This window comes from Camellia sinensis, chromosome 4 (assembly GCF_055761805.1).
Source record: "Camellia sinensis isolate YWXY chromosome 4, ASM5576180v1, whole genome shotgun sequence".
Classification (NCBI taxonomy): domain Eukaryota; kingdom Viridiplantae; phylum Streptophyta; class Magnoliopsida; order Ericales; family Theaceae; genus Camellia; species Camellia sinensis.
In genome coordinates, this window is record NC_138964.1 from 196,909,561 (window position 1) to 196,927,328 (window position 17,768).

The 17,768-nt window shown below is 35.2% G+C and overlaps 1 protein-coding gene across 1 annotated transcript; it reads right to left on the reverse strand.

The window, feature by feature from the left end:
• Window positions 1-717: 717 nt before the first annotated feature.
• On the reverse strand, window positions 718-3,668 carry LOC114276533 (putative receptor-like protein kinase At5g24010). Its single transcript, XM_028218311.2, has one exon. It carries the CDS (start codon window positions 3,549-3,551, stop codon window positions 1,071-1,073), a length of 2,481 nt encoding a protein of 826 aa, XP_028074112.2. The 5' UTR covers window positions 3,552-3,668; the 3' UTR covers window positions 718-1,070.
• Between the last annotated feature and the right edge of the window lie 14,100 nt (window positions 3,669-17,768).

Genomic DNA, 17,768 nt, shown 5'->3' on the forward strand with positions numbered 1-17,768 from the left:
AGAGGTGTAAAGTTACTCCGGTCCAAGAGAGGTATAAAGTTACTCCGGTCCGAAAGAATCTTGAGGTTACTCCGGTCTAAAGGAAGCTTTGAACATAGCCCGGTTGCCGTACATAAAGTTAGCCCGGTCTTGGCTTATCGAGGTTATCTCGGCCAGAATCTTGCTGTTTGATAGCTCGGTTTGATCACATCATGGTTGGCGCTAGGAGAAACCTGGGTAAGAGCAATGAATGGAAGAGCCGAACTAAAGTTAGCTCTGTCTAATCTGCGGCTTAGCATAAGCCATGCTTACCTCGGTCATAGTGGAATCCGACCATGGTAAAACCATCTCGCTTGGTTTAAGCAGTGAGGAGGGTGTTGAAGGATAAGCATTATCTTTCAGGAGTATGAATCCTAGGAGGACTCTACATGGAAGAGTAAGAGTCCTACTTGGATTGTGCCACACGGAACCTATAAAAGCTCACAAATATCACCTATGGAGAGGTAACACACAACTTTGATACACAGAGCTTTTTGTCTACTTGTCTATTTTGCTGACTTAGGCATCGGAGGGGTTTCCGGCACACACCTGCCGGCTAGCTCACATTTGTGTTTTCAGGGAGTAAAGCGACGACGTTTGGAGGAGCGCAGACTTGATCAACAGGATTATACGAAAAGGTTTATTTCTTCCCTGTACAGTAACGGAAGTAAAGAAAAATAAAACAGACACACATGAAAACAATAAAAAAAAGTAGAGATAATTTCAATTGATAGATAAAAACAACAGACTAATAGTAAAAATTACAAATTATGAGACGAATACACTACTTAGCATTTTTTAATCCAAATTACAAATTATGAGACGAATACACTTCTTATGCTGTGTTTGGTTGGGGGATTTGATGAGAGATTTGGAAATGAAAAAGGAAAAGTTAAGTGAAATATGAATAAAATATACTTACATTTCACCTAGTTTCACACACATTTTCCCTTTCTATTTCTAAATTCCTTCCCAAATCTCCCAACTAAACACAACATTAGTATTTTTTAATCCACTAACATTTATCTATCTAATTTCAAAATTCTACATAACTATCTGGCATCGTGAATCCTCAACTGCGAAAATACTTGGAACGCACATGTATCTGTAACTGTATCCGCACCTGTATCCCCAAAATCATCCACGGTCACACCATCTTCATCAATTGTCATGCTATCAGAAGGTAACCGATGAACACTAGGCACCGGCAACACCCACGATACGTCCGTTGTGCTATCCTCATGAGGTTCTCTGTGTGTTGCAGTCTGTTGAAGTTTCAGTGCATATTCCAAGTCCCACAAAACATCAGCCATGCTCGGCCTGTCAACTCCGTACTCTTTCAAACACTTGTCCACAATTTCCCCAAACGTTCTCAGAGAATTGGGACTAATATTCCCTGCGATCAATGGATCAACGATTTTCCAGAGCAGTCCTTTTTTTTGACAAGACAAGCCCCATGCCGCCAAGTTCACTTGCTCCCATGGAAGCTTCTTGTTAATGGCCGGCCTTGCACATAGCACTTCTAGCAGAACCACGCCAAATGAGTACACATCGGATTTTTGAGTTAATTGGAAGAATTTGAAGTACTCGGGATCAAGATACCCATAACTGCCCTTCACTTCTGTGCTGACATGGGTTTGATCGAGAGCTTCTAACCTCGATAAACCAAAATCAGCAACTTTAGCGACATAATCATCATCGAGCAAGATGTTTGTTGACTTGACATCGCGGTGAATTATGCCTCGGTCTCTGTGAAGATAGTGTAGACCCTTGGCAGTCCCAATGCATATCTCAAGTCTTCGATTCCATGATAATTTTGACTCCGAAGATGATTTATCCAAATCCTCATTTGAATTATACAGATGACTCCTCAGAGTACCCTTTTGCATGAACTCATAAACAAGGATCATCTCGGATTCTTCATCACAGTACCCAATTAAGGAAACAAGATGGCGGTGACGAATTTTTGACAAGACCTTGATCTCTGTCTGGAATTCTGGAAGGCCCTGGCCGTGCCCTGGCTGACTTCTTTTGACAGCAACTTTTTCACCGCTCCGAAGAGTTCCTCTATAAACTTTTCCAAACCCGCCCTCACCTATCATCAACTTGGAGTTGAAATTTTTAGTTGCGTACTGAATTTCAGAAAGAGATAACTTCAACCCGAGATTCAGATTGCAAACCGGAGAGGGAATGGTCTGCCAATCCGAATTCTCAACAGGTTTGGCTTTCCTGAATTTATATCTAACAACAAACACCGCAATAAATAAAAACACAGAAGCCACACCTCCAAGAACTGAACCAACTATGACAAAAACAAGATGTGTCTTCGACAGTTTTTTCAAACCAGGACTCAATCCCCCTATTATCTCCATGATCTCTAGCCCATTTAAAAAAGCAGTTTGGTTATTTGAATCCTGCCGTGGGCCAATGCTGACATTTATAAATCCAAAATCATCGGAATCAACCACAAAATCTTTGTAAAACGGAGCTGCCAATTGGGGAATAACCTCAGACGGATCAATTTTCTGACTGAACGTATCAAACACGTAGAGATTGAACCTGAAAATGTCATTGGACGAGCTTATTATGTCGCAAAAATGTACCCGAACGAGATGTGGAACATTCTTACTCACATTGAAATTCCATGTTATGTTGAAAAAAGTGGATCCCTTTTCAGGATCTATATTCATTTCTTTAGCAGTCTTATAAACAAGATCAGGAGCAATATAATCAGTAGCTCCTCCTTCCTGATAATTGGGCCTATTGCTATAGAAACTGCTGTTCTTCGCAGCGATGACTGAATATAGAAACCCATCATCTGGTACCCAATTCCTCCACAGTGTGTCATTTTCCGGTGAGAGTGCGCCACCTCCAACATTAATCCGATGAACCGGATGAAGAACGCGAGAGAGCAAGCCGTCGTAAGTACTGTTGCTTCCAGAAGAAGAAACACGAATCATGGAATTTACGATGAAATTGTCTGGGACGAGAAAAACTTCGAGTGCGTTTACAAAAGCAAACGATGAGTTTTTAGAAGGTTTGAAATCGATCGTGAATTTTCTTGTTTCGATGGTGAATAAGAATTCCTTGATTTCCGGTGAGTTTTTTAATGATGTGAAATTTGATAGCAGCGAAAACCCAGAAGCCGAAACGTTGAATTGAGCGTCGGAGAGATTGTTGAAAGCGTAGAAATGAAAGCGTACCGTGTAAGTGCCGATTTGGGAAATTTCGAGCTCGTATGAAGATGCGTTTTTGAAGATTCTAGCCGTCCGATATAATTCGATTGTTGTTGATGAATTGGTGGTTGAGACGGCGCTGGTTTGGCCTCCGGCTGCGGAGGAGAAGGTGGAGTTGACGTCGCCGACAAAGTTTCGGCGGTTGAGTGTGGAGTTGGAGTCAGAGCCACAGTTGATGAAGTACTTGTCTGGAAGAGTGTAAGATGATGAGAGAAGTGAAAGAGATGAGAATTGGAGAAGATGGAAGAGGAGGAGATAGAGAGAGGAGAGAGTCTTGCGGGATTGAAGATTTTCCATGGAAATTTGTTTGAGAATCGTTTGTGATTAGAGAGTACTTTCTTTATCGATTGAATGAGGGCTGCTTATCATGTAAGGATGAAGTAAAACGATGAAACCATGAACATTAAAGCCATTTGGGACGATGATTAAAAGTTATCTTTTAATTTTTAATTTATTTTAGATTATATTATTTATTATATTTTTTATAGATTTTTTTAAATATTAAAAAATTAAAAAATTAATTTTTAATCATCTTTTCAAAATAATTCTAAATTATCTCTTTGTTTAGTTTTTTAAAACTATTTTTTTGTTTTTCATATATTTTTTAGATTGTGAATTGCAAAATGCACCCAAAAAAAAAATGTATTGATTTATGAGAAAGACTACAGTACATCTCTCTCAAAGGAGGTGTATTATATATCTTCTGGATTTGGAGAATTTTTTTTTTGGTGGGTGGTTTGGGAAATTCATTACAAAAGAGACAGAAATGAAAAAAAAAATAAAAATTAACTTATAATTTATTTATATCTTCTTCCTTTTTGTTTTTAAATTTTTATTTAAATTCATAATTTAAACACAATTTATATGATCATACATAGCATAAAATAATTTTTAAAATTTTAAAATTGTGGTTAAAATATAAATTTAGGCCAAATTTGGGAAGACTAAATAAGTATATTTTTTGACTTTTTTTATATTATGTGTAAAAAAAATAAAAAGAAAATATTAATTAATATAACTTAAAAAAGATAAAAAAATGAAATAAATACACTTTTTAGATTAGCCAACCTGGACCTTATATAGATGATTCAAACGAACATAAATGTGAAATATGGAAACGGTTGGCACAGCTGGCTTCACGTGGACTTGACTTATAAGTCTCGAACTGGTCCTAGTGAGATAATAATAGATGTAGGTAGTGTGATATTTGATAAGGATAGATATGTCAATGGCAAAGTCTAGAGACTAGAAAATAGTTGGGCAAATTACCTAAATCTTCCCTCAGGTTTTACAAAATTATTGATTTTTTTTTGAGATTTTACAAATTATATCATGTCTTATCGCAATTAACACCATTATCAGATATTATAAATTGACAAAAATACCTTTTTGACAAATAAGGACAAATTATCTACACCCCTTGATGTTTAACTAAATTATAGATTCACTCTGAGATTTAGTTAAATTACAGATTCTCTCTTGAGCTGTAGCTAAATTATCATTTTTAAATAAGTTATGAAATGCAAAATTAAAATGGAAAATACTTATCACACTACAAAAAATTAAGATTTTAGAGATCAAAATTTAGAGACAAAATTATTTTTAGGGGGCCAAATATTTTTGTTGCTAAAAGTATCATTATTATATTTTTAGCAATGAAAATTGAACATTAGTGATTAATTATTATCTTTTTTGTATCAAATTATTTTCTCCCTAAAAATCTATTTATTATTGACATTTTCGAAATTTTATCGCTAAAAGTCTTATTTTTGACTTTTCAAGGCGACCTTTTAGCGACTATCCTTACGACGATAGAAATTAGTTCCTAAATGCCTTTTGCAACAAAAATTTCACTTTTAGAGATCAAAAAAATTGGTTTCTAAAACTTTTATATGTTGTAGTGCCAGATGGTGAAAATATCATAAAATTAAGGTTAAATTACACTTACACCCCCTGAGGTTTGGGTTTAATACATATCACCCCTTGACGTTTGGGAAATTACACTAACCCCTTGTCATTGTAATTATTTAGTCGGAATGAAGAGATTAAACTCATGCACTCTTTTTTTTTTTTTTTTTTGCTTTGCTTTACTTTCTCTTATTTTTCCCATTTTCTTAACTTTTTTTTTTAATGTAATTTTCTCTGTTTTTCTACTAAAAGTTGTTACTTTTTATATAAGCAGGGAGATTTGTGAAATGAGACTATTAACCACAAGAGTGAGAATGTAATTTCTAAAACGTCAGGGAGTGCGTAGTAATTGGACCAAATCTCAAGGGGTGTTAATGTAATTTACCCTAAAATTAATAAATAATTAAATAAGTTGAAAACACAAAAAATGGCTTGTCAAAAAATTCTTAGAATATGTTTGGTTTGATTTTAAAAATTTATTTTTAAATTTATTTTTAAAAAAATTAAAAATTAATTTGGCCAAGAAATAAAAAATAAAAAATTATTATTATTTTTTATATAATTTTATCTTTTGAGTTGTTAGAAATAATTTTTACAAAGTAAATAAATATTTATTTTTATTAAATTAGTTTTTATTTTTTTTAAATTTGAATTTTTTTTTCTAAACAACAAATCAAACATGGTTCCAAAAGCTCTTTTTTTTTTTTTTTTTCTACATCTAATGTAATTCTTTTGTAAATTTTATTGATTTATCAAAGGGATTTTGGCAGGGGTAATATCGTCAATCAATTTATATTTTGGTGATGTAAGCTAACCATTCTTAACGTTTAGATAACGGTAGGAGTTAAATTGTTATGTGAATACAAACCTCGGGGGCGGGATGTAATTTTTGAAATCTCATAAAAGAATCTGTAATTTAGTTAAATCTCAAGGGAGGTATAGATAATTTGTCCAAAATAGTTTTAGATTTGTATTATGAAAATAAATTTATAGTCTGTGTTTAAAGTTTTTGTTGTGAGATCAAATTTAAGTGAATTTTAATTTTAGCAAGTAAAAAAAATATAAAATTTATTAATTAATTGTTATGTAACATTACTCTTAATTTTATTCACTCACCAAGCAGTGAACAATACTACAAGCAACCAACCCATAAATAATAATAATAATAATAATATAATAATAATAAACATATTATGTTCACCAATACTATAAATGGGGAACAAAATCAAACTCCATTCGGGAGGCGTAGGAAGTTCAATTATTTTTTGAACAGTTTATTTTATTTTGTTTTTGTCTTTTTAAAATATTTGTAAAAAAAAATTCACTTTTAAATCCTATTAGACTAGATCAATCGAAAATTGCTCCATCCATGGTGCGCATTGTTTTTTCTCTTCATTCAAATCATTGTTGTGTACTAATAATAATAATGAGAAGAACCAATCATAAATTAAAAAAATATGGTATAATTTATGTAATTGATATATATAAGATTATTCACATTTACAGTTTATATTAATTTTATTATACTCAAAAAAGATAGTAGTATAATGTGTTTGACTTTTAACCTATTTTAAATCAGATCACCTCTTTACTATTTTATATGTTTTTTCAAAAAAGTTAAAAAAATTAAAAAGTCAACTTTTAACTAACTACTCAAATCAACCCTGTGTAGACAACAATGAGTAGAGTTTTGGATTGGATTGTCTAGTTGAGCCTGCTATAAGTCTTAGTTTGATAATCTAACTTGATCATAGATTGTACATGAAATAAGAAAAATAAAGAGATTTGTTTTTTTAATCATTTCGTTTTATCTTTCTTTTTGGTATTAATCCAAATGGATATAATGTTACAAATCAAATTTCACAGAGGCACTATTTTCATTTTAGCCTAATCATACGAAGATAATATGTAATTTACTTCTTATGATTTTATAATGTCTAGCTCGTTATGCTTGAGAGTACAGACATATCAATAATAATGATAGAATATGTAATGTCCTTTTTAATAAACCACCTAAAATGTTGAAGAAGTTAGACACTCAAGTGGACAAAGATTACGTGATCAATCGAACACGGTGTTTTCAAATTACATTACCTTCACACCATTATTTCTGAAACCCTCTAATTATTCTCAAGAAGACTGCTACTTTTAATATCGCACATGTCATCTGATTATTGTACAATTAGGCCATGTTTGTTTGGATGGATATGTGCTTGAGATTGGACTAATAGTAAAATAAAATTATTAATCCGATATTTGGTTAAAAAACTAAAGTACAGACTAACAATCCATCCGGATATGGTATCCCACATATGATGGACTATTCAATCCCACATAGAGGTGGGATATAAATTGAGGGACTAAGTCAAAGTCTGGACTAACTTATCAAATGACCATAATAGAGGTATTATGGTCAATATATTGTATGTCTCATGTCCTATCCATTCCAATCTCTTTAAACAAACATCGGATTGGATACTATTTTATTAATCACTCCTTATAATCCTAATTCAATCCAAACATAGGATATGATAAATAATCTAAAGGATTCATAGTCTTAAGACTATTAGTCATGAGAATACTAATCCAACCTAATCCAATCCACCCAAACAAACATAGCCTTAGAGTATTCAATGTACCTCGCAACACAATCTTATTGGTCAATGCATGGGCCATTCACAGAGAGACCCTCAAGCTTGGGATGGCCTTGCAAGCTTTTAACCCGAGAGATTTGAAGGTTGAGAAGTGGATGGACACACATTGTGGCTGTTTGGGATTGAAAGGAGGGCTTGCCTGGGGCTTGGAATGGCCCAACATGGTGGGTTGGGCTTGGCCTCATTGATTCCATGCTTGAGTGGGAGAGGATGAGTGAGAAGATAATTCATCTTAGAATTATCATAGAGAAGGAAAAAGACTAACCATGTTTAAACGTGAGCAATTAAATGTCATGGTAAAGCACGCGATATCATGAACAAGATTTTTTCTGAAGCTCCAAACGATGGCTGACCAATTTTGTGAAATATTTTTATAAGTTCTCAATTGATTTAGCACCTTAACTATATAGTACATTGTATAATAGATATATATTTGCTTCATCTATTTTTCTTCTGCTATGAATTTTGTGGTATTATTGTAGTCTTTATTATTTTATTTTATAATAGGTATTACAGAAATCTTAATATCTGTATGTATGAGATTTACTTTTGAAAGAAGCTAATAGTAAGAAATTAATAATGATGACCATCCTACACTTTCCTTTGCTACCTTTCATTGTCATACACAAGCATTTGGGTTCCAAAGCATCTTTTTACGACACAAACTAAGCATTTTGGAGTTAATACATATTTAGAGATTTGTTACATGAGAAGCAGTAGAAGAAAAAAAAGACTCAAATTATTAACCTCTTAATAAAATGTAGAAGTTCTAGTTAATTGGACAAGTTGATTGAGTTGATATCTCGTCAAACTAAAATTAATTTTTGTGTTCAAGCATGAGTATGAAGGAATCAACATGAAGGAGTTATTAGGTGCTACTTGACCAACACAAAACTGAAATTTTCAAAGTTTTTGCAAGTAATTATGAAATGTCACAATTACTCAAAGCACAAAAGTTGCAAAATTTTATAGTTCTAGAAAATTAAGAAATTTGCTTATGAAATTAAAAAATTTCACAATTTTTTAACTTGAGTTGATATCTAATATTGATGTCGTTTGATGGATTTTGATACCGGTGGGCCTACAAGAGGGTCCGGCCCACGACTCAGGACCCAGCCCACGAAGCCCAGTAACCTTGAGAAATCAATAATGGATCAAGACTAATAGCATTCAAACACCTATCGGGCAGGGAATCAGCCATATAGGCAGAAAAAGATCGTGCAAAGTTATTGCATCCACACATCAGCCATTAATGAGGCTCTCGTGGCATTAAATGTGACAACCCTTTCATGCAGGAGTCCGGATCCTCTGCCGTGGTCTCCTGCGGTGCCCCAAAACGACGTCGTTTTAGGGCAAATTTTCAAAAAAAAAAAACAAAAACAGAACACACCAACACAGAGAACCAAACCAAGAAAGAGAGATGGGGAAGAAGATACAAGCACAGAGGAAGAGAAAGAGGAAAGAAGAATGGCATCCCACCAAATTTAACTTCTGCCCACCCTCCCCAACATCTCATTCTCTCCATCTCCTTTCTCTCTCTGGGTTTTATGATTTACCCCATTTTCTCATCTGGGTTTTCCTCAAATCCCTCGTAAACCCATTCAATATATATATATATATATATAACAATTATTTAAACAAAAGTTGGAGATTCTTTAATTGATATATATATATATATATATATATATATAACAATTATTTAAACAAAAGTTGGAGATTCTTTAATTTGATATATATATATACACATACATATAAACACTTCGAACATCCAAATGATAAATCAAAATTGACTAAAAAATAGATCAATACAAACAAAAGCAAAGAACAACAGTCAGAAATAATTTCCTCTCCTCATTTTTGATTTTGGATCTCAAATCTTTCATAGAGATTTTGAAACTTTGATTTTCTTCATAAATCCATCTTTCTGCATTTCAGATCTAGGTTGAAACCGGGGGAAAAAAATAAAGAAAGATTAATAATAAATACAAAGAAACACAAAGTGGGTGTTTTGGTAACACCATTTCAAGAAACTTAGATCGTCAACAACTAGAAGAAAAAAAAGATGGAGATTTCGATCTGCTGGGCCAGTCTCTGAAAGAGAGAAAGTTTTAAGAGAGAGAAAAGAAGGGGATTTTCTTTTTTTAAGAGAGAAAAAGAGAGATCCTAGATAAGAAATCTTCACACCAAAAAAAAAACAAACAACCTTCTTTCCTCTTTCTCCTCCTCTGTGCTTGTATCTTCTTCTCCCATCTCTCTTCCTTGGTTTGGTTCTCTGTGTTGGTGTGTTCTGTTTTGTTTTTTTTTTTAGAAAATTTGCCCCAAAACGACGTTGTTTTGGGGCACTGCAGGGACCACCGCAGGAGACCACAGTAGAAGATCCGGACTCTTCACGCAGGAGGATACAAACTCACCATGAACGATGCAAGCTAGAATATAGACTTTCGACAAACAAGACCGTCTGGAATGGAAAAGGAAATGATAAGCAAAGGATTTAAGGAAGTTTCACGACCCAAACCTGCCTCTATAGGTTTAGCACCGTAACTGACCAGTAATCCAAGATTACCGAAGGCCTGCTTAACAGTAATACAGTAAAACAGAGTACAGGGGCATGGCGGAAGCCAAAACAGTAAATAAACAATGTCCAATGAGCTGTGATAGTCTGTATGCCAAAAAGACTTTTCATACATATATACATGAATAGTACAGAACAGTATGTACATATTAACAATCATTCAGTTCAGGGACCTAATCCCTATTAAACAGTACAATAACAGTCTATACAGTTTACAAAACAGTTACAGGGACAAACGGGGGAAATTAAAACACCCCTAAGCCATAGCTTGACAGGCTCGGAACCTCGCAGTGAGGCACAGTGGTTGGCTTGACAAAACTGGAGCTTACCCCGACGCTTCTAACCACGGTCTGGTGCCTGTACACCTACATATATATATAAGTAGTGAGCTAAAGCCCAGTGAATAAGGTAATGCGTAAAGAGGTTAAGAATGAATGTCCTTATAGTAATGAAAACAATTCGTTAATTCGGTATATCAGTCATTCAGTCATATGTGGTACATCCATTAGCATAATAGTACAGTGAACAGTAGGTCTTAAAAGACCGAACAGTAAATGATGGCTATCAATCAGTAAACAGTAGTGGTTCTAACAAGGGAACCGACAGAGATCTCTATAACAGTAACAGTAAGCAGTAGTTGCTAAGGATGCCACAATACAGTTCAGAATATAGGACATACATTCATTCAATTAACAGTATCAGTTCAGAAAGCAGTACAGTTCAATTGTTCAGAAGATAATCATTTTGAATATATCTTTACACAGTTGTTACTCACAGAGTTCTGGGCTACAGTAAAGCTAGAGCGCGTCCCCAGTCGCCAACCCTACACAGTTACAGATTGAACACATACTAAGCTACACAGTCGGGAAAGATAATAACTTAATCCCTAATTTGCCTCGGTGTGTTCTACATCTATATCCTCATTAAGATGTCTTAAACTAGGCCTAAGAATGCCTAGGATGGGATGAGGATGCAAAGATGCATTCAGAAAATATTTTCAGAATTTTCAGAAAACAGGGGTCACGCTCGAGCGTAGGTTACTCCGCTCGAGCGGACATGCAGACAAAGGTTTCCGCTCGAGTGTAGAATTACCCGCTCGAGCGTTCTGCAAAACAGTCAAAAGTGCTGGATAGGTGAAAATCATGCTCGATTGGGCGCTCGACACCCGCTCGAGCATGAGACACAATGTCCCGCTCGAGCGTCAATTATTCTGCTCGAGTGGACATCAAAACAGTGCAAAGTACTGGGAGCATGAATTGCACGCTCGAGCGCCAGTAACCCCGCTCGAGCGTGAGTCCAAATTCTGGAAATTCCAGATTTGAACCTCAAACTCAAAACCAAGTTTTAAAACATAAATTTCGATCCTCTTGGGCCAATTTTCCAGAAAACATCCCAAAACTCATAGTTTAACATGATTCCAAAGCTCAATTGTAAAATCAAAGCCCAAGGGTGTTTCAAACAACTCAATTTCAAACCAAATTTCAAGAATATGAAAAACATGCAAACATGCATGAATTTAAACCATTTCAAAGCTTCAATTTCATGCTCTAATGAGCCAATTCTTTCAAAGACAAGGTGAAAACATGGTTTATGATCAAAACATGGACATGCATGTGGCAAATTCACGAAGAACAAGCTCTAAAATGCAAGAGTATGCCATGCATGCAATAATTAAGCTTCCATTCAACACTATTGAACCAATTCTTGACTTAACTCTTTAAACTACCATGATCCATGCTAGAAGGAACTTAAATACACAATAAGGAGGATGAAATTCATACCTAGGTTCCTCAATTACAAGTCTAGAGGCTCAATATGCAAGAATCCTTCAATCTCTACAAGACTCTAAGCCAAATTGTGAAGAACTCAAGCTTTCTCTACCTCTCACTCTCTCAAGTCGGCAAGAACAAGAAATGGACTGATGAAATGTTTTGTTAAAGTGTTGTGAGGCTCAAATGTAGTCTAGGTAGTGGGCCACTCATGTGGCAAAATGGTAATTAAAGCCAATATATGTAATTTATTAATATTCAACCTAATTTAATCGTACCAAATCACATTTTAACTGAATATGCCATAAATCACATTAATTCTAACGATCATAGAACATCAATCGATTTCGGATTCGGCCGCCGATAAGGCCTTCAATTTGCAATTTAACCATAAAAGCATAAACAGATAATCAAACAGTCAAACAGATAGATAATGCATTTAAACAGATACAGTCAATCAATCAGTTTTAGATTTCAGTCAGTCAGTTCAGTACTTCAATCAATTCAGTTACCAATCATAATCAGTCTCAGTTTAGCAGTAATTAGTGGTTAATCGGTAAACAGTGACGAGGGTTGTTACAAGAAGCTTCCAAGATACGTAAAAGGTTAAATTCTTTGTCTCCTTTTTCTTTTTCTACATAATCAACCTACTCCATTCTAACTTGATCGTCGGAGTGTCCTCCGGGAGATTACCTCCCCCTTAGACCTTTTTACAGGCACGCTCTGTGGACTTCAAAGCCAGCAGACCTGTTAGAAGCGTAGATCAGTCCGACCCATCTTTCATTGGAATTGTAGCATTATCAGATTTCAATGAGTAAATTCTAAAAAATATTTTGTTATTAAAAAATAATAACACAAGGTATTTTGAAACTATTGATTACCTTAAAATTTCTACCCCATTTTTACTCTTTCTTCACCGACCACTTTCTCTTTTCGATTAATACTAATCATTGTTGGGTATATCTCTTTATTGGAGTGTAGGATCCAATTAGTTTATTAAAAGAGTTTAATTTGGTGTGATATTAGTTATAATATATTTTTGTATAATATATCTAATTTGTGGAGTCCTAATTTAATTTGGTAACAACTTAGATTTTGATAAAACAAATCCAAGATTTGTTTTATATATTGGGATTGTTTTCTGTTTTCTAAGAAAAAACAAGAACAAGTAGCCTTTTTCTTTGTGCAGCAGCCGTGATACATCTTCAATGGGTTTTGTGGTTGAATTACAAGCTTAGTGGCTGATTGATTCTTGATTGCATATTCAAGTGCACTATTTTTGTGTGTAATCAAGTTGGTGCTTATTTGGCTGCTTTGGTGAAGTTAATTTGGGTCTATTATTTTGGGTCTTCTATAACTCTGGTTTCGAAGATTTTGGTTCATCTATTTGGTGAGGTCTTTCCTCTTTTTTATTTGTGATTATTTGGAATTCACCTAAGGTGATTTGTGAGACCATTCGTGTCTCGTTTGTAATCGTTTGGAAACTTATTTGGTTGATAGTGGAATCGGATTTCGATCCCGTGGACGTATCTCACATTGAGAGAACCACGTAAAATTCTTTTGTTGCTTTTGATTTAATTTTTCCGCATTAGTTTTATTCCCATTGATTGATTTACTTGTGGGGAATCACATATTTTCCCTAACAACTGGTATCAAAGCTTACGGTTTATTTGGGTTTATTTATTTGTGTAAATCAATGGAGGGGAATGTTGGTCGTATGTCTAGCTTCAATGGAAGCAATTGGGTAACTTGAAAAACTAAAAAGGAGGACCTATTATTTTATAAAGATTTGTATGGACCCATTGAGGGTGATAGTGGCAAACTTGATGATATGAAAGATGATGAATGGAAGGGGCTTAATCGAAAAACCGTTGGTGTTATCCGTCAATGGATTGATGACAGTGTGTTTCATCATGTTGCTACTAAAACTTCAGCACATGATTTATGGAAAAAATTAGAAGGCCTTTATGATAGGAAATCAGCCACAAATAAAGCTTTTCATTTTCGTAAGTTGGTTAATTTAAAATATAAAGAGGGCAGCCCTATTCCAAAATATCTGAATGAAATAAAGAGTATTGTTAACCAACTTGCTTCTGTGAAAATTATTTTTGATGATGAGTTACAGGCTTTGATGCTACTTAGTTCTTTGCCCAAAAGTTGGGAGACTTTGGTTGTAACGGTTAGTAATTCGGCACCTGATGGAGTTGTCACAATGGGCCAAGTCACTAGTAGCTTGTTGAATGAAGAAATTAGAAGAAAATCAGCGGGTTCCTCTCATTCGGAAGCATTTGTTGTGAGAGGCCGAAACAAAACAAGAGGGAGGAGTAAGACTCCTCATGGTCGTGATCAAAGCCGTGACAAATCAAAAGATGGTTCTTTTTCAAAGAAAGACATTGAGTGCTATTATTGCCATGAGAAAGGGCACATGAAGCGAGAATGCCGAAAGCTTAAGAACAAGGAGAAAAGGCGTGACAAAAGTGTAGATAAGAAGCAAGAAGACACAACAGCAGTTACTACCAATGATCTCATGGTCGTTTGTGAAGATGATTGTATCAATTTTGTAGGCTAAGAGAGCAATTGGGTGATTGATTCTGGTGCTTCTTTTCATGTGACTTCTCGAGTTGATTTCTTCACTACCTACACCAAAGGAGATTATGGTTCTGTTCGAATGGGTAATGAAGGTTTGTCCAAGATTATTGGCATGCGTGATGTTTGCTTGGAAACAAATTTGGGCTGCAAGTTGTTGCTTAAAGACGTGAGGCGTGTTCCCGACATTCGCCTTAATTTGATCTCTACTGGGAAGCTAGATGATGAAGGCTTCAACAACAAATTTGGTGATGGAATATGGAAGCTCACAAAGGGTTCTTTGGTGGTGGCTAAGTGCAAGAAGACTCATACACTTTATTCGATGTAAGGAAAAATTTGTAAAGGTGTTGTCAATGCACTTGAAGATGATACTTCTACCGAATTGTGGCACAAGCGGCTTGGCCATATGAGAGAAAAGGGGCTACAAGTTTTGTTCAAGAAACAGCTTCTACCCAGTTTGAAAGGTACACATCTTAAAATTTGTGTTCATTGTTTGGCGGGTAAACAACATAGAGTTTCTTTTCATAAAAATGTTGCTTCTAGAAAAGAAAATGTTTTGGAGTTGATTCATTCGGACGTTTGTGGTCCTTTGAAAGTTAGAACACATAATGGTGCACTTAATTTGTTACTTTTATTGATGATTTTTCAAGGAAAGTTTGGGCTTTTCTACTAAAAACTAAAGATCAAGTTCTAAAAGTATTTAAGCATTTTCAGGCCATGGTTGAAAGAGAAATATGGCAGAAATTGAAGTGCATCCGATCAGACAATGGTGGTGAATACATTAGGCCATTTGATGAGTATTGTCGCAGTTAAGGTATTCGGCACCAAAAGACAGTTAAGAAGACTCCTCAACAAAATGGCGTTGCCAAGAGGATGAACCGCACCATTATGAAAAGAACAAGGTGTTTGGTTTCACAAGTTAAATTGCCAAGATCCTTTTGGGGGTGAGGCAATGAAGACAACGGTTGACGTAATCAATTTATCTCCTTCTTATCCTTTGAATGGTGATGTTCCAGAAAGAGTTTGGACCGGTAAAGATGTGTCTTATGCGCACTTGAGAGTATTTGGTTGCCGAACTTTTGTTCACATTCCAAAGGATGAGAGGTCTAAGCTTGATAGTAAGTCAAGACAATGTATTTTTCTTGGATTTAGGCGTGATGAATTTGGGTATAGATTGTAGGATCCGGTCGACAAGAAAGTTATTCGAAGTCGTGATGTTGTTTTTCTTGAAGACCAAACAATTGAAGACTTTGGCAAAGGTGATCAACCGGAGCCAAAAACTAGTGATCTCATTGACATGGATCCATCTCCTTCATCTTCAGTTGATGATGAAAATGGGGGAGATATGCAGCCACCTATTGAAGATGTAGAGGCTGATGCTAATCCTAATGAAGTTGAGCCAGAAATTGAGGAAAAGCATCCAACTCAAGAACCGCCACCATAACTTGAGTTGAGGAAATCTACAAGGGACCAACAACTTTCAAGAAAGTATCCTCCCAATGAATTTGTGTTGATTTCTGATGAAGGGGAGTCTGAGAGCTACCAAGAAACAATTGAGCATGCAAAGAAAGGTGATTGGAAAAAGGTCATGGAAGAGGAGATGAATTCTTTACTTGAAAATCACACATATGATTTTGTGAAGTTGCCTAAGGGGAGAAAAATTCTGAAAAATAAGTGGGTCTTCAAATTGAAGAATGATAGTAAGAATCTGAGATACAAAGGATGTCTTGTTGTGAAAGGCTTTGGGAAAAATAAAGGTATTGACTTTGATGAGATTTTCTCGCCGGTTGTGAAGATGTCTTCTATTCGGGTTGTACTTGGCATGGTTGCAAGTATGAACCTTGAAGTTGAACAACTTGATATGAAGACCGCATTTCTTCATGGTGATTTTGAAGAAGAAATTTACATGGAGCAACCAGAAGGTTTTGTGGAAAAAGGGAAAGAGAAATTTGTTTGCAAATCGAAGAAAAGTTTGTATGGCCTCAAACAAGCAACGCGACAATGGTACAAAAAATTTGACTCTTTCATGATGAATAATGATTTTTCTAAAACCACTTCGGATCATTGTGTGTTTGTGAAAAATTTTTCGGATGGCAAATTTATTATTCTTTTGCTTTATGTTGATGACATGTTAATTGTGGGTCAAGATTCTACCATGATAAACAGGTTGAAATTGGAGTTGAGCAAGTTTTTTGCTATGAAAGATTTGGGGCCGGCAAAGCAAATACTTGGTATGAAAATTGTTCGTGATCGCAAAAAGGGGCTAATTTGGTTGTCTTAAGAAAGCTACATTGAGAAAGCTCTTGAGAGGTTCAACATGGATAAAGCAAAGCTGGTTGGTTGTCCACTTGCGGATCACTTCAAACTTAGTTCGAATCAATGTCCTACAAGTGAGAAAGACAAGGAAGAGATGCAGAAAATTCCTTATGCTTCAGCAGTTAGTTCTTTGATGTACGCCATGGTTTGTACAAGGCCGGATATTGCTCACGCCATTGGTGTGGTGAGTTGTTTTCTCTCTAATCCTGGTAAAGAACATTGGGTAGCGGTAAAATGGATTCTAAGGTATTTTCGAGGGACTTCGAAGGTGTGTTTGTGTTTTGGGAATGGTAAGCCGATGCTTGATGGGTTCACGGATTCTGACATGGCTGGTGATGCTGATTCTTGAAAATCTACTTCGAGGTATTTGATGACTTTTGTAGGGGGAGCTGTGGCATGGCAATCTAAATTACAAAAATGTATTGTTCTCTCAACTACCGAAGCTGAACTTATTGCTATTACAGAAGCTTACAAAAAAGAGTTATGGTTGAAGAAATTTTTGCAAGAGTTGGGTTTGAAACAAGAAAAGTATGTGCTTTATTGTGATAGTCAAAGTGCTATTCATTTGAGTAAAAATTCTACTTTTCATTCGAAATCGAAATACATTGATGTGAGAAACCATTGGATTCGTGATGTGTTAGATTCGAAATTGTTACAACTTGAAAAAGTTCACACAGATGATAATATTTCAGATATGTTGACTAAGACT

What these genes read in the sequence shown, in the direction of transcription:
- LOC114276533 (XM_028218311.2), bottom strand. Translation starts at nt 3,551, where the DNA reads ATGGAAAATCTTCAATCCCGCAAGACTCTCTCCTCTCTCTATCTCCTC.